Raw genomic sequence first — 21,767 nt, forward strand, 5'->3', positions numbered from 1 at the left:
GAGCCCCTTCTAATCTATTTCTTATCCAGCACCTGGGTAACCCAACCCCCACATTCCTGTCTCAAAGCATTCTTTTGGAAATGAGGTAATATATGCACAAACACAAAAATAAAATTAAATAAACCTTTGATCCCTTAAGCAGTGATGTCTGCTATACTCCTGTCCTTGGCCTGTCCTCCCCAGTGGGGATGGTTCTGCTGAGTGACCCGGCTAAACTGGACACAGCTGGTTGGGCCACAGACGGCCACTTGGCTGCCTCGAGGCCAGTCAGAATCTATTCTCCAAGAATTTGGAATTTGCAGAGGGAGGGGTTGGTGGAGACGACAAAAAACCCTCCTGAAACTTTAACATGTGAATTTGGGAGCTTTCCACAGGCCCACGTGATCCAAAGAAGCTGAGGAAGAATGTGCAGAAAGAGAGAAGAGGGAAGCAAAACCCAGAAGCAAACCAAAACCCCCCAGAAATGAGAACTAAAGAGAATCCCACAAACTTTCTATTCCTTAGTTCTTGTCTCTTCCAGAAGTCCAGTTACAACCATTCCTTTAGGTTCTGAAGATACCTCATACTGAGTTTTTCTTTTATGCCTTAAGCTAGCTCAAGTAGGTATTTATTGCCTACAAATAGGAAAACTAATTAATAGATTTACCTGGTAGGAAGAGTTGCTGAGTTTCTTCATCACATCCTTCATGAAGTCCAGAATTTTCTGAAATTCATCTTGCTGCAAGCTCATTGAACCATCAAACAGAAATACCAAGTCCACGTTGCCCTTTATACATTCTACAGAGGCCAGGCACAAAGGGACTCGATGAAGTGTCTCCACGGGTTGGCCTGCCCAGGCTGCTTCCCTTGTATGAGCAGCCACCTGGGAGGGATGTTTACCCACTGGACCCCCAGCTCCTTACCCTGATAACCAGGGCGCCCTTGCAGCACAACACCTCTCAGATTCTGGTGGAAAAGGTAACACAGGCCACTTAGGTAGACATTCTGATCACACGTCCGAGACAGCCCAGGGTCACAGGCCTGAAGGAAGCAAAGGTTTAAAAAAAATAAAGAGTTGGGGCTTCTTCCTTTGTATATTCTGGGCATCACCAGCGAAGAACAAGAACCTTCAGAGTCATCATCTCCTGACTTCACTCCCTACATCCAACTGGTTACCAAGGCAAGGTAATTCTGCCTCCGGCTCTTCTAGGAATTTCTCCATCCCTACCACCAAAGCTGTATGCCAGTGGATACTCACTGTCTATAGAAGAGTTTAAACTTTGGAGGTTGGCATTCATACTGTTTACAGGTGGGGACTCTCCTACATTTCCAGGCCAATCCCCTTCCATTTCTAATCACACATTCTGTGTTTAAGCCAAATTACTCACTATTCCTGGGATATACAATGTTGTTTTTTTCATTTATGACTGTTTTTCCTGCCAGACTGAAATTTCCTGAAGGTCAGAGATCATATCATCTTTGTATCTCTCTCCTCTGACCCTATGAGAACTTAGCACACCGGCTGGCATGTAATAGTAGCTAAGTAAACAAGCTCCAAGAAAATGCTAGATAAATATTTCCCTCAGTCAGCCTTCTACCTCTCATATACCCATGTTTGAAGATGCTGCTGGGATGAACTGTAAAGATCAATGGACTTAGAATCAAATGGGAATTTGATTCAAATCCTGGCTCTACCATGTGACTTTGGCCAAGCCTCTTAAACCCTTGGGTTTGTTTCCTCACATGTAAAATGTGTATACTGGGCACTCAGGTGGCTCAGTGGGTGAGCGTCTGCCTTTGGCTCAGGTCGTGATTCCAGGGTCCTGGGATTGAGTCTTGCATCAGGCTCCCTGTGGGGAGCCTGCTTCTCCCTCTCCCTCTGTCTCTGCCTTTCTCTCTATGTCTCTTATGATTAAATAAAATAAAATCTTTTTAAAAAATGGGTATACTGATCTCTGCCTCACCCAAGTACCTCGAACATAAAGGAGATAAAAGCAGCGTTTTTGCACCACTAGTCATTTATGTACACTTCACAATTTCTGCCATGTGGGCCTATCATGCATACTCTTATTTATGTAATGTTTTATTTACTTTAACTTTACTTTTTTTTTTTTTAACTTTAGCTTTACCCCAAGCAGTTTGATCCAAGAAATCATGAATTTGATGTGTGGTATATATTTCCTAAGAAGCCATTAAATAAAGATATAAGTATAAGACATCAAAAGTTTGTGTACCACCAAAAATCACCTCTGTATGTCAATGAGCACATTTCATATTTGGAAAAAAAACTGACATAAGTCAGAGCTCAAAAATAGTTGGCTCACACTGCGTTCTTAATAAATCCTGATTAATTCGGAATCTCTCTGATGCCTGAAATCTTCTATAGGATTTTTACTCCCTTTGCCTTCCTTCTTTTTAATCTGTCTTTCTTAGTATCACTACATGAGATTCTTACCAAAAGCTTTCCACTTATGAAGTCTGTCGCCAAGGTCATCCCCAAGTACTTGGAAGTATAGTTGGAACCTGTAGGCACCAGGAGATTGACTGGTCTGGAGGAACTTAGGTACCGAGGTGTGGTGGGGCCAGCCTCAACTTCCCTGGGACAGTATTCCTCCCAGGCCCCTCACCAGTTACTCACCACTCAGGCTGACTGGTAGGCAGTGGCCAGTGCCTGGCTGGCATTGATAGAGGTTTCCTGTGCTGTTCCCCTCACCTGGAGCTCCCACGACAACCCTGATGAGAAATCTCACCTGTGAGATGAAGTTGTCCCATCTTTACCCACCCACTCCTACCCATTGGGGGGCTCAGATCCACAAGTTTCTCAAAGCAACGCAGTCTGTCCCCTGCAGGGAGGCTCCTCAGTCCCCACCTCTTCCCTATTCAGAGGCGAAAATTCTAGAAAGTTAAGGATCTTTTCCATTTATAGTTTAGAAAAACTGAGGTCCAGAGAATGATGTGCCAGATGTCACATAAGTTCGCTCAATCAGGCAACAATTCAAAAGTCATTTATGAAGGTGCCTCAGTGTTTCGCTGCCTAACGTGTGCCTTGGGCTCAGGTCATGATCCTGGTCCTGGCTCCTGGGTCCTGGAATGGAGCCTCACACCTGGCTCCCTGCTCAGCAGGGAGTCTGCTTCTCTCTCTCCCTCTGCCCCTCCACCTGGTTGTGCTCTCTCTCTCAAATAAATAAATAAAATCTTTTTTAAAAAGGCATTTATGACATATCTACTCTGTGCTAGGTTGGGGCACGTATTGGGCATGAGGGGAAAAATGAGAGAAACAAAGTCTCTGCTGTCAAGGAGCTCATTGTCCAGCCCAAGCGCTACTGGGGAATTTAGAAGTGTTGCAAAGCCTTTTAGGGGCTGTGATACTTCCCCTTCTATCAGGCACTTAGGTGGAGATTTAAGGATGGACTGTGCTGGTCCTACTATCTGATGGCCTCGCTCCTCCAGAAGGAAGACCTCGGCACCTGCCGGTTTCCCGACCTGCGCCCCCCACGCCCCCGACGTCCGCTCCCCCATGGGCTGGTGTCCTGGTCTCCAGTCCTAGCTCGGCGGGGCAGGGGGGGCGCAGGGGCGGCTCACCCGTCTCCAACCTGCAGGACTCTGTACCCAAAATGCCTCCCGGCGTGTGGGAAGGAGAAGTTCTGCACGTGCCGCACTTCCAAGTTGTAGCCTGAGGCCAGGGCTGAGAGAGACCAGGGGGTGCGGTGGGTCGGTCAGCCGGTCAGCGGTTCCGGCCAGCCAGAGTCCCCGCAGGGGGCCCCAGAGCCGCAGGCGCTGATTGGCGGTCGCCCACGTGCCCCAAGTGGGCGGCTCACCCACAAAGACCCAGCTCCTTCCTCCTGGGGCCACCCGCCGCCGCCTGCTTGGGAGGCAGAGCTAGACCTTCCCCCTCGGGCTTCCCCTTTCAGAGTCTCGACTCCGGGAAATTGGAAGCAGCAACTCCCTACTACCCAGAGCCCACTTGGCCTGCTAGCAAAGAAGGAAGGATGAGAAGGCGTTGGTCCGTGAGATAGAGGCAGATGGAAGCCCCCCCCTCCCCCCCCCCGTGGGATGAGGTTGCCCCATCGCAGGGTGCATCTCCCTACACACCCACTTCTCCCTTGGGCCTAGGACCCTAGATAATTAGCCTCAGGCTTCTGCCCACAGACTCATGGTTTCAAGGTCCCCTGACTCCTGTGCAGCTGCTTCTCATCTAATGCTCCCTTACTGCCCACCCCACTGTGCACCAGGCTCTTCCTTCCATTAGATCTCAGGTTGGCCCATGTCATCCCCCACTTCAAGCGGCCTAGCATCCTCCTTTGCAAGCCCCTAACTGTCCTTTCTGGCCCTACTTTCTTCCAGGCATCAGGCTTCTTTCCCAGGCATCCAGGATGGCAGAGAAGCTGCCCCACCGTTTGTTCATGAACGGACTGAGGTCCAGAAAGAGCAAAGTGCTGAGATGGTACACAGTGGTGCCATGGGCAGGACCAGACCCCAGCGACTGCTCCAGGTACCCATTAGCCATCTGCCTTTTTAAAAAACCCTAAGCCAGAGATGCCTTCAGCTCAGGGCATGATTCTGGGGTCCTGAGATCCAGTCCCTCATCAGGCTCCCCACCGGGAGCCTGCTTCTCCCTCTGCCTATGTCTCTGCCTCTCTCTCTGTGTCTCTCATGAATAAATAAGTAAAATCTTAAAAAATAAAAAATAAAGACCCCACTCTGTATCTCTGTTGCCACCTGTGTCTTCCTTCTCTTTTCCTCCAGACCTTGCCTCTACTTTGGACTCTAACCTCTTTTTTTTTTTTTTTCTAACCTCTTTCTTTCCTTATCCCCTTCTCCCTCCAAGATTCCTAACCCTCATGTCACCTGTGGCCAATCCCACCCGACACTAGCTGCTCTTTTATTCCAGTTCCACAAAGTCCTGTGGTCTCACTGGATAGAGACACATGTCCCTTGCCTTCCCCTCCATTTTTTCCCTTGCCTACCGAAGAGGGAAGGCCCGGACAGCAGCAGCCTCGTTATGATGATGTAGGAGTTCATCTTTCCAGCGGCTGGAGATGTCTAATCAAGACTCCGGTCTCAGAGAACCCTGGGGATTTGGCAACCAGACAGACTAAAAGAGGGAAATAATAATGCCCCAGGGCCTCCTGCAGTGAGACTTTCTCACAAAGACGCCAAGCTGGTGACATTGGGTGGTGGTGAGCCTATAGGGCTTGTGAAACCACATGGGTTTAGAGGAAGTGTAGGTTAGAGACACTTCCTGTGCCCACTTGCATTTTCACATCATCCAGGAGCAGACAACACAGTAGGTAGCAACCTCCTGCCCAAGAGCTGCTGGTTCCTTGTCTTTCACCAACACATAAACTGAAGACTCTGTCTTTTAAAGTTCAGCATAGGACTGGTCAAATCAACTGTGGCACAATCATAATGGAGTGCCACCTCGAAAAAATAAGGGACACCTGGGTGGCTCAGTTGGTTGTCTTCCTTCTTCTTCTTTTTTTTTTTTTTTTAAGATTTTATTTATTTATTCATGAGACACACACACACACACAGAGAGAGAGAGAGAGAGAGAGAGAGAGAGAGAAAGAGAGAGGCAAAGACACAAGCAGAGGGAGAAGCAGGCCCCATGCAGGGAGCCCAAAGTGGGACTCAGTCCCGGGTCTCCAGGATCAGGCCCTGGGCTGAAGGCGGCACTAAACTGCTCAGCCACCCGGGCTGCCCAAGTGTCTTCCTTCAGCTCAGGTTATGATGCCAGGGTCCTGTGATCGAGTCCCCACATGGGGATCCCTGTTCCACAGGGAGCCTGCTTCTCCCTTACCCTCTGCCTGCCATTCCTTGTGCTTGTGCTCTCTCTCTGTCAAATAAATAAATAAAATCTTTTTTAAAAAATGAGAAAGGAAGGAAAACAATAAGGTAGGAAAAAAGAAAAGAGTGACATAGCCTTCTCTTGACATTGAAGGATTCCAATAATACACTGATAAAGAAAAAGAACAAATTACAGACAGTAAATTTAGTAACTTACTTTTATTCTAAAAAACAAAAATTTCCACAGAATGGGAAAAAATATTTGCAAATCACATATCTGATATGGGACTTGTATCCAGAACATACAAAGAACTGAACAGTAAAAAAGACAAATGGCCTAACTTTTAAAGATTTTTTTAAAAATTGATTAGAGACACAGAGAGAGAGAGAGAGAGAGAGAGAGAGAGAGGCAGAGGGAGAAGCAGTCTCCATGCAGGGAGCCTGATGTGGGACTCCATCCGGGTCTCCAGGATCACGCCCTGGGCTGAAAGCGGTGCTAAACCACTGAGCCACCCAGGCTGACCAGCCCAACTTTTATTTATTTATTTTTTTAATTTTAAAAAATATTTTATTTATTTATTCATGAGAGACACTGAGAGAGAAAGAGAGGCAGAGACACAGGCAGAGGGAGAAGCAGGCTCCATGCAGGGAGCCAGACGTGGGACTCGATCCTTGGTCTCTGGGATCACGCCCTGGACTGAAGGCGGTGCTAAACCGCCGAGGCACCGGGGCAGCCCGGCCCAACTTTCAAATGGGCAAAAATTTTAATAAACTTTTCTCTGAAGATGATACATAAAATTTTATTTTATTTATTTGAGAGAGAGAGAGCATGTGAACGCACGTACACCCACACAAGGGACAGGCAGAGAGTTGGGGGAAGGGCCGAGAGACCAGCAGACTCTCTGCTGAGTGTGAGCCCAGAGCCTGACTCAGGGCTGCATCCCAGGACACCAAGATCATGACCTGAGCCAAAACCGAGAGTCAGATGCTTAACTGACTGAGCCACTCAGGCGCCTCTGAGGATAACATAAAAAAACTGCTAACATAAACAAGATGCTCAGTATCATTAGGCTTTAGGGAAATGCAAATCAAAGCCAAATATCCCTTTACAGTCATGGGGATGCATAGTATTAGAAGGGAAGAAAAGGGGCAGCCTGGGTGGTTCAGTGGTTTAGCGCTGCCTTCAACCCAGGGTGTGATCCTGAAGACCCGGGATTAAGTCCCATGTTGGGCTCCCTGCAGTGAGACTGCTTCTTCCTCTCCTTCTCCCTCTGCCTGTGTCTCTGCCCCTCTCTTTCTGTCTGTGTCTCTCATAAATAAATAAATATAATTTTTTTTAAAAAAGGGAAGAAAAGAAAACGTGTTGGTGAGTGTGAAGAGGAGCCCTTGTACGTTGCCAGGGGGATATAAAATGACTAGCCCCAAACTGGAAACAATGCAAATGTCTATTAACTGATAAAGATCAACAAAATGTGGTCTATGCATACAATAGATTATTATTCAACCATAAAAAGTAATGAAGCACTGATCCATCCCATGACGTGGATGAACCTTGAATACATTACACTAAGTGAACGAAGCCAGGTACTCACAGACACAGATTGTGGTATTCCATTTAAGTGAAATGTCCAGAATATGTAGATCTATAGAGACAGGACATTAGATTAGTGGTTGCCAGGATGGGGATGGTGGGGAATGAGGAATGACTGCTAATGAGTACAGGGTCTCTTTTTGGGGTGAGGAGATGTTCTGGAATTAGTGCTGATGATTGTACAATTTTATGACTATATTAAAAACCACTGAAGAGGGACGCCTGGTTGGCTCAGTAGGAAGAGCATGTGACTCGATCTTAGAGTTGTAATTTTGAGCCCCACGTGGGGTGTAGACATGACTTAAATAAATTATTTTATTTTTTATTTTATTTTATTTTTTAAAGATCGTATTTATTTATTCATGAAAGACACACACACACACACATACACACACACACACACACACACAGAGGCAGACACATGGGCAGAGGGAGAAGCGGGTTCCATGCAGGGAGCCCAATGTGGGAATTGATCCCAGGACTCCAGGATCACGCCCTGGGCTGAAGGCAGGCACTCAACTGCTGAACCACCCAGGGATCCCTTAAATAAATTTTTTAAAACTTAATTTATTTTTTAAACTTGTATTTATTTACTTGAGAGAGAGAGTGCACAAAGGGAGAAGAAGCACAGAGGGAGAAGGAGAGGCAGACTCCCTGTGGAGCAAGGAGCCCCATGTGAGGCTTGATCCCAGGACCCTGAGATCATGACCTGAGCCAAAGGCAGCCACTTAACTGACTGAGCCATCAAGTTTAAAAAAACTTTAAAAACCACTGAACTGTACACTTATTTAAAATGGTGAGGCTTGGGACGCCTGAGTGGCTCAGGGGTTAAGTGTCTGCCTTCAGCTCAGAGTGTGATCCCAGAGTCCCAGGATCGAGTCCCACATCAGGCTCCCTGCAGGGAGCCTGTTTCTTCCTCTGCCTGTGTCTCTGCCTGTCTCTCTCTGTGTCTGTCATGAATAAATCAATAAAATATATTTTTTAATAAAATAAAATAAAATGAGGCTTGGGGCACCTGGGTGGCTCAGTGGTTGAGCATCTGCCTTTGGCTCAGGTTGTGATCCCGGGGTTCTGGCATAGAGTCCCATATCCAGCTCCCCTCCAGGAGCCTGCTTCTCCCTCTGCCTATGTCTCTGCCTCTCTCTGTGTGTCTCTTATGAATAAATAAATAAAATCTTAAAAAAATAAAATAAAATGGCGAGTCTTATGGTATGGGAATTCTATCTGAAAAAAAAAAAAGTTAAAAATGAAGGGGCACATGGGTGACTCAGTCCCTTAGGCATCCAACCCTTGGTCTCAATCAGGTCTTGATCTCAAGGTCATGAGTTCAAGCTCCATGCTGGGCTCCATGCTGGGTGTGGAACCCACTTAAAGAAAAAAAAAGGAAAGAAAAATAGGAGTTGAAATTATGTGTGTGTGTATGTAAAATCTGAAAGGAAACACAACTGAACTCCAAACAGTAGTTACTTCTGAAGAATAAGATTTTCATATTTCTATATTGTCTGAATTTTTTTCTTCCAAGGAGGATGTATAACTTACGTAATTTTAAAAATTAAAAATAATTAAAAATGCAACAGAATAGAGGAACTTGTATTTGCTTATGGGAAAGTGGGAAGGATGTTCAGATTTTCCCTGTGTTGTGAGGAAACCCTGCTCAGCTTGCAAAGCCACTGCCAGTGTCACTGCCCCTGGGGAAGACTTTTGCAAACAGATTATCTGTAATCTGCTGCTAGGCAGCTGCAACTGACAAGTTGCCTTCTGGTACTTAGATAATATCAGTCTTTTTCAAATTCAGTTAAAATCAGATAATTTGGGCTGAGTCCTTTGATCCTATGTACAGTAGTTACAATTTACAGCTAATCAAAATCTTTTGTTCTGAAATTACAAAAAAGAGTGCACATTTAAAAATTCAAACATAAAAAGAATAAAAACTCAAACATTACAGAAGTGTATAAAGTGAAAGGATAAATGCTCCCTTTTAACATACAGCCCGCACTTGTAAATCTCAAACAATTTAGAGCCGTACATTCTTCTTGACAAAAAAAATATATATATATATTAGAAAAAAAATATTATATTAAATTATATATATATATACATATATATATATATATGTATATATATATATTAGTTTAGTTCTAGTTCTAGAACTAGTTCTAGTAATTAACCACACAGGTTGGACCTGTTTGGAAAAACTGTAATTATCTCACCACAGAACATCTAACCCGGAATTAATAGTCAAATCGATCCTCTCTAGAGTGAAGGTTTTCCTTTAGACTGTCTTCAAAATTTAGTTCTTAGGGCTCCTGGGTGACTCAGTCAGTTAAGTGTCTGCCTTTGGGTCAAGTCATGATCTCAGGGTCCGGGGATTGAGCCCCAGGTCAGGGCTTCCTGCTCAACAGAGAGTTTGCTTCTCCTTCTCCCTCTGCCCCTCCCTCCACTTGTGCTCTTGTGTGCTCTGTCTCTCTCAAATAATCAAAATTTAGATTCTTGAATTAGGGCTTAAGTTTATAGAAACTTCAAGTTTATCAGTAATAACACCTGGAACAGAAAGAATTCAGGAAATGATCTCAAAGTAAGTCTTCATTGCTTGGATCATAGTTTATGTGTATGCATCAGCAGGCAAGTGTACTCATTTACATATTTATCAGATTCTGGTTTTCAGTTTAAAAGAACAAAAGAATTTTTTTCCCATCTGTTTGAGGACTGTAAGCCTGAGGACGCTACAAAAGTACAAGTAAGCCCTGAGAATTCTAGAGTGTCAGGGGCTCCATGTTGGAGACATCAGGTGATTTCTCTGAAGAGCTGGGTTGCAGAGATCCCAGGCTGGGATCACGTGAGGAAGTCCTGAGGCAGGATGTTCCTTATATGCGCGTGCGCGCGTGCGCACACACACACACACACACACACACACACACACAAACACACTTCGTTAGTCACTAGCCTTCATCATATCTCAGGTTGTCAGTTCTCTCTGAGGGCCCAATTTGGTCTCTCAATTCCATTCCATTTGTTCAAACCCCCATCAGTTCTCAAGGAACAAATTACACCCACTACAGCCATTCCTCCACTCTTCTGCCTCTAGAGAAGGTTCTACCTCCTGGGGAATTCCAAATTAACCCAAAGAAACCTAAGCATGTTTCTCTTAGGCTTTACAACCTCGGGTAATTCCCCTTTTGCATACATAAGATAACTTCCGAGATTGTTGGCATGGCTTTCAAGGGCCTTGTTGTCTGTCCATACTCTGCTCTAACTTAGTTAACCAATGACTCCACAGGGTTTAAATAGACAAAGTACCTAGAGAAGAGCCTGAAACTCAGAGCATTAACCATACTGTCACCCCATCCTGAGGAAATTAGCTTCAGTAGGTGTTTTCTGTTTGATGTTATCTTGGCTGCATCAAATGAACAGTACAAAAACGATTGTGCTGGGGCACCTGGCTGGCTCAGTGGGTGCAGCTTGCAACACTTGATCTCATGGTTGTGGGTTTGAGTCCCACGTTGAGGGTAGAGATGACTTAAAAATAAAATCTTAAAAAAAAAAGAAGAAGAAAGAAATTGATGGTGCTGGCATGGTGACAACTGACCGTTCCCAAGATCAATGCCCAAGTGCTCGCTTCAGCAGCACATATACCAAGATCAATGCCCAGGGCAAAGGTCACCTTGTGTAGACTCAACACAACAGATGCCAGCTCTCTTCAGGATGGCTTAGATGTTTCTTTACCAATTGTCCCATCATTCAATGAAAATGGACTCAAGCATATCATCTTGCAGGGAAGCGACAAATGAGATCCTAGACTGGGAAGTTCTGGGGTACCCAGAATCTGTGCATCTTTTTTTTTTTTTTTTTTTTTTTTTAGAATCTGTGCATCTAAGATGGAACCCGTGGCCTGGATGCCTCAGGTCTTCTGTGTCCTTTGTAAGGTAAAATGATTTCAGTTATGTCTTATTTTTCTAGAGGTTCATCTGAAAACAAGAGAGAATTTTCTCTTGCTTTACTCAAGAGAGTAAACAAGACTTTGTGTCTAGCCATTTCTCATCTTCATCATTGCTCATTCCCTGGTCTGACCCAACATCACCTTGTATCTGGATTTTGTGGTCCCCCTGCTTCCAGCCTTGCCCCTACCAAAGTCTGTTCTCCACACAACAGCCAGTAGGATTCTTTAAAAATATAGATCAGGGACGCCTGGGTGGCTCAGCGGTTGAGGCTTTGGTTCAGGGTGTGATCCTGGAGTCCTGGGATCAAGTGCCACATTGGGCTCCCTCCATGGAGCCTGCTTCTCCCTCTGCCTATGTTTCTGCTTCTCTCTCTCTCTCTCTCTCTCTGTGTGTGTGTGTGTGTCTCTCCTGAATAAATAAATAAAATCTTTTTAAAAAATTAAAATATAGATCAGATCATGTTACTTTCTTGCTCAAAACCCTCCAGTGGTTCCCTATTTCACTCAAAATACAAGCCAAAGTTCTCATAGTGGCCTAGAAAGATTTAACCTATCAGACACCTCACTATCTCTCTAAAACCTGGTCCCCCTCTTGCTCACTCCTTTTCAACTACACTGTTGTCCTTGCCCTTGGCTTATTCCATCATACCTCTGCTGCAGGGCCTTTGCACTTGCTATTCTCTTGCTTGGCTTTCCCAAGAAAGCTTCATGGCTCATTCCTGGATCATCTCCTTTGAACTTTGCTCCTTAGCACTTGTAGACTTCTGCTTATACTAACTAATTTACTTATCCATCTGGTTTATTGTCCATCTTCTCTATTACTATATAAACTCCCAGGACAGGGGGCAGCCCGGGTAGCTCAGCGGTTTAGCGCCGCTTTCAGTCCAAGGCCTGATCCTGGAGACCCGGGATCGAGTCCCACATGGGGCTCCCTGCATGGAGCCTGCTTCTCCCTCTGCCTGTGTCTCTGCCTCTCTGTCTCTCTCTGTGTCTCTCATGAATAAATAAAAAAATTAAAAAAACCTCCCAGGACAGTATGATTATTTGCTGTTGCTGTTCACTGAGGTATATCCCCAGTACCTAAAACAGTGCCTGGAGTATAGTCAGTGAATATGTAGTCAGCAAATATTTAATGATAAGTGAATGCTTGGGGTTCTTCCTTCCCCTAAGGATAATAAAGAGGCTTTTGGTTTCCAGAGTCTAGACTCTTAGGAGCAAAAAGCTGTATTGTCCAAAAAGGAGTGGTTGAGGGAATTGAAAGTGAAGGCCCAAATTAAATTTTATATTTAATTTAATATATAAAATTAAATAAGACACTGGTGGCAGGTGAGCAATCAGTTGGGTTTCTTCAAAGATTTTTTGTTTATTTATTTATTCATGATAGACATAGAGAGAGAGAGAGAGGGGGGCAGAGACACAGGCAGAGAGAGAAGCAGGCTCCACGCCGGGAGCCCGACGCGGGACTTGATCCCGGGACCCCGGGACGGCGCCCTGGGCCAAAGGCAGGCGCTAAACCGCTGAGCCACCCAAGGATCCCCAGTTGGGTTTCTTCAGAACAGAAACTGGAGGACGCAGAGGGGACTGGCCAGTCAAAAGTGAGGAGAGAATCACACAGACATTACAGAGAAATAGATCTTATGAGAGAGAATCACGAGGTTTCTGAATGGGAAGTGGAGAGAGCTTGGAGGGCTACCTACATTCCTCTTTTTTTTTTTAAGATTTTATTTATTTATTCATGAAAGACACAGAGAGACGCAGATAGGCAGAGGGAGAAGCAGGCTCCTGGGGGAGCCCGATGAGGACTCCAGGACCATACACTGAGCTAAAAGCAGATGCTCAACCGCTGAGCCACCCACACATCCCTACCTCCATTCCTGATGACCTCCCTAGTTCCAGTCTTCAGTATGACCACACTGAACCCTTTCCTTCATGATGCTTAAATGAATAAAATGTTGAGTAAGCAAGGATGTGGCAGCAGGGAGCCTCTGGGCTTGCTTGGGGACCAATAGGCCCCTGGCTGATGTAGATGGCGGCAGGAAAAGCTGGCTGGGGCCTCCCCCGCCCCTACCCTCAGTCCACCAGGCCTGACTGCCTACAAACCCAGGACAAACCGGGGTAAAGTTCTCATTTCAGACACACACAGAAGATTTGTTGGTGCAAATGCTGCTGGTTGCCATCAGCTGCTACTCTTAGCCCAGGCTTGCCACCCACCACTTCCTTCTGAGTATAATAACATAGGCCACTTTGGTCAGGATGGTTCTAACAGAAATATCTGTGTCACCACAGTGCCCTTTTCCCTTCTTCCCACCTGCCAAGAGGTTGGAGGGAGAGACTACCCCAGGGAATGAGGCTGGGCCTCAGGGGAAGGGAGGTCATTGAGGCCCAGAGGTGCCCAGAATAAGTGGGGTCAGAGGCCACCACCCTCTTCCAAGGCCCTTATGATCTCATGGGCTAACTACACCCAGGTATTCTAAAGTTCTAGAAACTACTTGGGATTTTCTAAGGGAAGGCTGAGTGGGATGCACTTACAGGTAGGGATTTTCTACAGATGGCCTCTTGAGTATTCACACGCAGTCCATGGGAGCCTGTTGTCACTGGTTGACCTCACTCCAGGGCTTCCACTTCCAGCTTTTTGGCATATGGTTTATTGTGTCCAAAAGATCATATCATACAGGGCCAGAATCCCAGGAACCAGTTCCAAGCAGTACTGTCTTGCTATGTTGCGCCAAGGCCCCCTTCACCTCTCTGGGCCTTGGTTCCCCACTGCGTACACAGCTCACGCTTCTGCAGGACTCACCACCCTGTGAAGCTCAAATAGGATCATACTAATATTAATACTCCCGTGTTGTTGCCTTATTACTCCCACCTGCTAGTACGAGATCTCCAGCTTGCTGCAAATTCTTTGCTATTTCAGGAAGTCTTCAGAGGGATTTCATTTGTGCTTCACTTCCTTGTACGTGAACTGCTCCAGGCTTCACATCTTGGCTGTAGATCCATAACCAAAACCATAGATAGAACAATTCTTGACTCCTAACCCCAAGCCCTTGAAACACCAAAGCTGTGGTAGAGTTAGAAGAATCTCTCTCTCTCTGCTTTGAATTACCCCAACCTCCAACTGCTTGGGCTCCCATGTGTACAGGCTAATAAAGCATCTCTTTCAAGTTTTACTTATGACTCTTTCTATCTCTCTCTGTCTCTGTCTCTCTCTCTCTCTCTCAAACACTGATTTATGTTCAGGGGGTGGAGCCAGAATGACCAACATAATAGCTACCATGTACAGGAAGGATCACGACTCCTGTCTGATAACGAAAATTTCACCCCTGGATCAAACTCCTTTGAGTCTGAGCCTCCCCACCTTCATGACATGCCTGTGCTCCCTCTTGAATATTCTATTGGGTCACTTCATTAGTGCTTCAGACACACCCCCTTGTTCGTGAACTTCCCAGATGACCAAACCCACATTTGGCCTGCAGTGGGGATATTGGTAACCCCAACCTATCTTATTTGTTACATCAAGGAAAGTGAACTCTCTGCCATCACTCTGGTTCCTTGGGAAAAAGGAAAACATTTCCTCCCTTCTGACTAGATAGCTTGAGTCCATAAAGAAAACAAGTCAAATGGAGCCCGGAGGACTTATCTATCATTGGATGACATGCTTGAACTGAACAATGAGGTGGAACATCTGGAGGAAGCAGCAGCTCTGTTGATTATCTAAATGATGAGGAAGGCCTGCTCCCTGCTCTCACCACCTATCAGACTCTTCTCAACCGTTTCTGCCCTCACTCTTCCAGCTGAATGTTCCTGAAGCTCTTTCAGGAACTGTGGGTGACTCCCTTCAAAGCCTCGGATGACTCCTTAATTTAGAGGGTCTTGGCCGAATATCATACTGTGGCGAGTCACAGGAACCCATTTGAGTTGGCAGAAAGCAAACGAATACGTTTGTCTACAGGATATCACAAAGCCCTTTGAAGAAGCCAAATACGATCAGATCTCCCTGGTGGCTAGAAGACAATGTCACATGCTCCCCATTCTCTCACTCTGCAGGCCACCTTTCTCCACCTCTCCAACAAAGGTTAAGGAAGCTTACCCCTCAGCCCAATTTTACATACACTCTGAATGTCTACACTCTTAGGAAGGAGAATCTGGTTGAGCTGGGATGAAATGTTCACCCTGTAGTAATCAACTACTGCCAAGGGAACAGAGTCCTAAACACCAACCAGCATCTGGCCGCCTTACCCTCAACCTCAGAGGTTCTTGGTCACCTGGGGTAAAGCTCAGTCTTACTCTGTAACTTTTTTTTTTTTTAGATTTTATTTATTTATTCATGAGAGACAGAGAGAGAGAGAGGCAGAGACATAGGCAGAGGGAGAAGCAGGCTCCATGCAGGGAGCCCGATGTGGCACTTGATCCGGGGACTCCAGGATCATGCCCTGAACCAAAGGCAGGCACTCAACCACTGAGCCACCCAGGTGTCCCACTCCATAACATTCTTTAGCTTCATGCCCGACTTTCCCTCCTCAATCTCATCAACCTATCCCCTTTACCTGGAATGTGCATCCCCAAATCACCACTTGTCAAAATATTCCCAGCCCTGAGGCATCGTGCCAACTTCTTCGTGCCATCCTTTATATCTTTGAGTGCCTGAGTAGCTCCGTGGGGTCAAGTGCCCGACTCTTGGTTTTGGTTTGGGTCATGATCTTGGGGTCATAAGATGGAGCCCTGCATTGGGCTCCACACTCAGCAGGAAATCTGCTTGGGAATCTCTCTCTCCTTCTCCCTCTTCCCCTCCCTCCTTTCTCTCTCTCTGTCTCTCTCTCAAATAAATAAATAAAAATATATTTTTTTAATGTAGTAACAAAATTTCAGATTTGAAAGGATTCTCAAATATCACCAAATTCAACTTTGGCTTACTGCACAATAGTCCTTTCTATATTATTTCCTATTAAATCTTCAACCAGCTTCTCCTTACACACCTCCAGAGACAGGATGCTCATGACTTCCCAAGGAGATCCACTGCATCTCCTGCAGCTCTGCTTGTATGAAAATGCTTTCTTTCTTTTTTTTTTTAAGATTTTCTTTATTTATTCATGAGAGACACACAGAGAGAGGGGCAGAGACACAGGCAGAAGGAGAAACAGGCTCCATGTAGGGAGCCCGATGTGGTACTCCATCCTGGGACTCCAGGATCACACCCTGGGCCGAAGGCAGGTGCTCAACCACTGAACCACCCAGGGGTCCCCAAGGAAAATGTTTTCTTGTATTACATGCCAGTTTGCCTCTTTGTGACTTCCATGCTTTAGGCCTGGTTCTATCCTGGTGATATGCCTGGGACAAATCTGTTCTCTTTCCCATCTGGAAGCACCTTCAGAAATGTGGACAAGGCTCACAGGTTTCTCTTCCAGGCTGAACATCCTTAATTATATCTAATATTACCTATAAGTCAAAGTCTCAACTCCTCTGACCACCCCAGGAGGAACAACTTGTTTCAATGATCTTCCTAAAATCTGGTGCCTTGAAGTAAATACAACGAGGATATTCATGGAAATCCTTTAATTAAAAAAAGAAAAAAATAAATTGAATAACAATAATAGGAAGGAGTTATACCAGTTAAATAAGTCCATTTTTAAAAAGATTTTATCTATTTATTTATTCATGAGAGACACAGAGAGAGAGACAGAGACACAGGCAGAGGGAGAAGCAGGCTCCATGCAGGGAGCCCAACGTGGGACTCGATCCCAGGATCTGGGATCACCCCCTGAGCCAAAGGCAGACGCTCAGCCACTGAGCCACCCAGCCATCCCAAATAGGTCCATTTTATGAAACACTTCAGCCTCTAACAAAATGTGGTATATTTACATATACTGGTTTAAAAATATTGTCAAGATAATGTAAGAAGAAAAATTACTAGTGTGTGTTACATCTTTGTTTTGTTTTTTTTTCTTTTAAGATTTCATTTATTTATTTGATAAAGAGAGAGCACAGAGGGAGAGGAGAAACAGACTTTCCACTTAACAGAGAGTCCAGCTTGGGGCTTGATCCCAGGACCCTGAGATCATGACCTGAGCCAAAACCAAGAGCCAGACACTTAACCAACTGAGACATCCAGGTGCCCTAGAGTGTGTTACATCTTAAACACTTCATTTTTTTGCAGTGTTTCAGTGAGCTCCAACTATCAGGGTGTTGATCTTTGTCCTCATTTGCATTCTTTCCATTTATTCATTCAACAAATGCTGTTTAAGGCCTTCTCTGCACCAGAGCCCACACTGGGCCTTGAGCTCCTGGAATCCAGTGAGGTGTGGTCTCAGCTATAAGGCGCTCACAGGTGTCAGAGAAAATCTAGCATGAAAATGGTTAGAACAAGGAAATTTCAGGGTTAGGAGATCATGGAGGAGGGGTCTCCCAAGTCTTGAAGATAATGCTGTTTGTTGGGCATAACGCGTTGTTGGGTAATTAAAAATGACCAGTGCAGAATTCCTGGGTGGCTCAGCGGTTTAGCACCTGCCTTCGGCCCAGGGCTTGATCCTGGAGTCCCAGGATCAAGTCCTGCATCGGGCTTCCTGCATGGAGCCTGCTTCTCCCTCTGCCTCTCTCTCTTTCTCTCTCATGAATAAATAAATAAAATTTAAAAAAAAAGAATGACCTGTGCAAAGGTCCTGAGGCAGAGAGAATTATGCTGTATTCTGCCCACCCCACACCATACTCTATCCTAATCCAAGTCCCCACCAACTTTCACTGGTCCTCTGCTTCATCATTCCCCTCCAGCCTGTTCTTGACCTAGCAGACAGAATGAACTTTCAAAACCATGAATATAACCATGCCACCTCCCTGCTTAAAACCAAGCCCATGACTTCCTCTTTCTCTTAGGACAAAAAGTCCAAAATTCCTTCACACAGCCCATCAGATCTTAAAAAAAAAAAAAAAAAAAAGACTATTTATTTGAGAGAAAGAGAGAGAGAATACAATCAAGGGGGAGGAGCAGAGGACAGAGAGAAGTAGGCTCCTCACTGAGCAGGGACCACGATGCGGGCCTCTATCCCAGGACCCTGAGATCCTGACCCAAGCTGAAGGCAGATGCTTAGCCAACGAAGACACCCAGGTGCCCCAACACATCAGATCTTACATTTACTCCATCAGGAAATCTGTTGCTTCTTCCTTTAAAAACTATCCAGAATATGACTACCTGTCACTATTTCCGGTGTAACCAAGTCACCATCATCTCTCCCCTGGGTTTTTTCAGGAACCTCCTCGCTGTCTCTCTGTATCTATTTAGCCAACCCTGTCTACCCTCACCTCAGCCTCTGGTCTAAACCATCCCATGGCTCCCATCTTACCCAGAGCCAAAGCCAAAGGCCATACCATAGTCCAGGGGCCCTGCACATTTGGCCCTTCACTGCCTCACTGACATCACCTCCTCTTGCTCTCTCTCACCCACTTGTCACCAGCCATACTGGCCACCATCCAACACATAAAACTTGCTGGTCTTTGCCATGGGTACTTTTCTGTCAGAAATGCTCTTGTGCCAGGTTATCCCATGACTCCCTCTCTCAGCATTCCAAATCACTTTCTCATTTTTTTAAATTTAATTTCTTTTTTTTTTTTTTTTTTGAGAGAGAGAGAGAGAAAGCACACAAGCAGGGGAGGGGCAGAGGCAGAAGGAGAAGCAGACTCCTTGCTGTGCAGGGAGGCTGATGGGGGGCTCAATCTGAGGACCCTGAGATCATGACCTGAACTGAAGGCAGATGCTTCACCGGCTGAGCCACCCAGGTGCTCCTCACCTTCTCATTCTTTATCTCCATCTCCAAACCCTCCATTCTCTGAGCTCTGCCATCACTCTGGGTCTCTTCCTGTCCTGTGTCTCTCTTGTTCTGATGGCAAGAGGTGACTCAGTATGGCTTCTCACATTTACCCCAGATACAAAGATGACATTTCCTGCCACGTAAAGTGATAGAAGATGGTTAAGAGTGTGAGGGGCCAAGAACATAGGCGTCAGTTCTCAAGTTTCCTGAGGGAGAGCCTATTGTTGGAAGCCCCACCAAACAAACCCAGGGAGGCGGGGATAGGGAACTGAGGCTGTGCGGGGCCTGGGTCAGGCTCAGGTTGAGGGGCTGGCAATGGGGACACTGACCTGGATGCTGGGCCAGAGTGATTGGGGTTTCAGACCAATGAGGAATGTTTTGACCCCTAGGGTTTGAATGCAGAGTAAAAGCTATAGCAAAGTCAGATTACAGCAGTCCTACAGTGATCTGCAAGGCCCTATGTCCTGTGCCATTTACACCAATCCTGTGATGTGCCTGTCTGACATTTCCTACAACTCTCTCCACTCAATATGCGCCAGTCATCCTGGCTGCCTTGTTGCTCCTAGAATAGCCCAAGTATATGCCTGCCTCAGGGCCTTTGCACTCACCATTCTCTACCTGAAGCACTCTTTTTCAGATATCTGCATCCTATTCTTCTCTTCATTGAGGCCTTTACTTCAAAGTCATCTTTTCAGTGAGGCCTTCCCTGGCTACAATTACACAAAATACATTCACATACCAGACTTCCTACCCTTTCTCTCCTCAGGCTTCATTTTTCTCTCCTCAATACCTGTCCCTAACTAACAAATGGTTGCTCTTACCTATTACTATCTCTTTCCATTAGAATGTCTGCTGCATGAGGACAGGGATTTTTGCCTGGCATTCACTGCTATAGCTTCAGTATCTAGTGCATATAAGTTTTCAGTAAATAGGGGGCATCTGGGGATCCCTGGGTGGCTCAGAGGTTTAGCACCTGCCTTCGGCCCAGGGAGTGGTCCTGGAGTCCTGGGATCAAGTCCTGCATAGGGCTCCCTGCATGGAGCCTGCCTCTCCCTCTGCCTATGTCTCTGCCTCTCTCTCTCTCTCTCTGTGTCTCTCATGAGTAAATAAATAAAATCTTTAAAAATAAATGAATAAAATAAAATAAAATAAAATAAAATAAAATAAAATAAAATAAAATAAAATAAATAAATAGGGGGCATCTGGATGGCTCAATTGGTTAAGCATCCAACTCTTGGTTTTGGCTCAGGTCATGATCTCAGGGTCATGGGATCAAGCCCTGTGTTAGGCCTCACACTTAGCGGAGAGTCTATTTCAGATTCTTTCTTCCTCCTGCTCTGCCCCTCCCCACTTGGGCTCTCTCTGTCTCTCTCAAATAAATAAATAAAAAAAACCCCAAAAAACAAAAACTTTTCAATAAATATTTATAAATGAATCCAGAAGGAGTGTTGAACACCTATTACATGCCAGATTATTTCACCCATTATGTAATATCCTACTAGAAATACTTGGAATGATCCCATTTTTGTTTTAAAAAATTTTAAAGTATATGCAAATACACAGAGCACACTGCTCTACACCTCCTGGAGGGAGTGACAGGGCGCCCCCTGGTGTTCAATGTAGTGGCTTTCCTTACTCATGAAGGAAAATGTCTAAAATACACGAGGCTAAGCTGTTGCTAGTACTTCTCTCTGGGAGGAGGATTTTGAGGTAACATTCTTCCTCTTTACTAAGCTGCATTTTGTGATTTTTCTCCAATGACAACATAATGATTTTTGTAATAATATTTCTGGCTCATCAACAGAGTGTGCGTACTCTTGATCTTGTAAGTTCGAGCCCCACTTTCGGTATATTACGTAAAAAATAAATTAAAAAAAAAAAATTAAACCCCTCCCTGGGTGGCGCAGCGGTTTGGCGCCTGCCTTTGGCCCAGGCGCGATCCTGGAGACCCTGGATCGAATCCCACGTCGGGCTCCCGGTGCATGGAGCCTGCTTCTCCCTCTGCCGGTGTCTCTGCCTCTCTCTCTCTCTCTCTCTCTCTCTGTGACTATCATAAATAAATTTAAAAAATTAAAAAAAAAAACTTTTTAAATAGGGACGCCTGGGTGGCTCGGCGGTTTAGAGCCTGCCCTCAGCCCAGGGTGTGATCCTGGAGTCCCAGGGATGGAGTCCCACATCAGGCTCCCTGCCTGGAGCCTACTTCTCCCTCTGCCCATGTCTCTGCCTCTCTCTCTCTCTCTCTCTCTCTCTCTCTCTCATAAATAAATAAAATCTTTAAAAAATTTTTTAAAAACTTAGGGGTACCTGCTTGGCTCAGTGGTTGAGTGTCTGCCTTTGGCTCAGGTCGTGATCCCAGGGTCTTGGGATCGAGGCCCCCATCTAGCTCCCCTCAGGAAGCCTACTTCTCCCTCTGGCTATGTCTCTGCCTCTCTCTGTGTCTCTCATGAAAAAATAAACAAAATATTTTTTAAAAAATTTTAAATAAAAATAAAATATTTTTAAAAATGTGTACTAAACCTATTGAAGTATTTTCGGCATACTAGAAATGTACTGAGTGTATAGTTTACCACAATTTAAAAATTCTTTAAAGTGTGTGGAACCTGGGGTGCCTGGCTGGCTTAGTCAGTAGAGCTTTTAGCTCTTTATCTCAGGGTCATGAATTCAGCTCCACATTGGG

At 45.4% G+C, this 21,767-nt stretch overlaps 1 protein-coding gene across 1 annotated transcript in view; it reads right to left on the bottom strand.

Annotated features, from left to right (window-relative positions):
• ITGAL (integrin subunit alpha L) overlaps positions 1 to 19,117 on the bottom strand; it is a 56,698-nt gene extending 37,581 nt beyond the window's left edge. Inside the window, exons 1-8 of the mRNA XM_041749436.1 lie at positions 19,070 to 19,117; positions 13,824 to 14,095; positions 4,947 to 5,050; positions 3,562 to 3,664; positions 2,618 to 2,712; positions 2,435 to 2,502; positions 903 to 1,020; positions 647 to 777 (exon numbers count right to left, since the gene is read on the bottom strand). Of these exons, the coding sequence (XP_041605370.1) occupies positions 647 to 777; positions 903 to 1,020; positions 2,435 to 2,502; positions 2,618 to 2,712; positions 3,562 to 3,664; positions 4,947 to 5,001 (570 nt within the window). The 5' untranslated portion in view covers positions 5,002 to 5,050; positions 13,824 to 14,095; positions 19,070 to 19,117. The remainder of the gene's footprint in view (positions 1 to 646; positions 778 to 902; positions 1,021 to 2,434; positions 2,503 to 2,617; positions 2,713 to 3,561; positions 3,665 to 4,946; positions 5,051 to 13,823; positions 14,096 to 19,069) is intronic.
• Between the last annotated feature and the right edge of the window lie 2,650 nt (positions 19,118 to 21,767).

Source organism: Vulpes lagopus, chromosome 3 (genome assembly GCF_018345385.1).
Source record: "Vulpes lagopus strain Blue_001 chromosome 3, ASM1834538v1, whole genome shotgun sequence".
Taxonomy (NCBI): Eukaryota; Metazoa; Chordata; class Mammalia; order Carnivora; family Canidae; genus Vulpes; species Vulpes lagopus.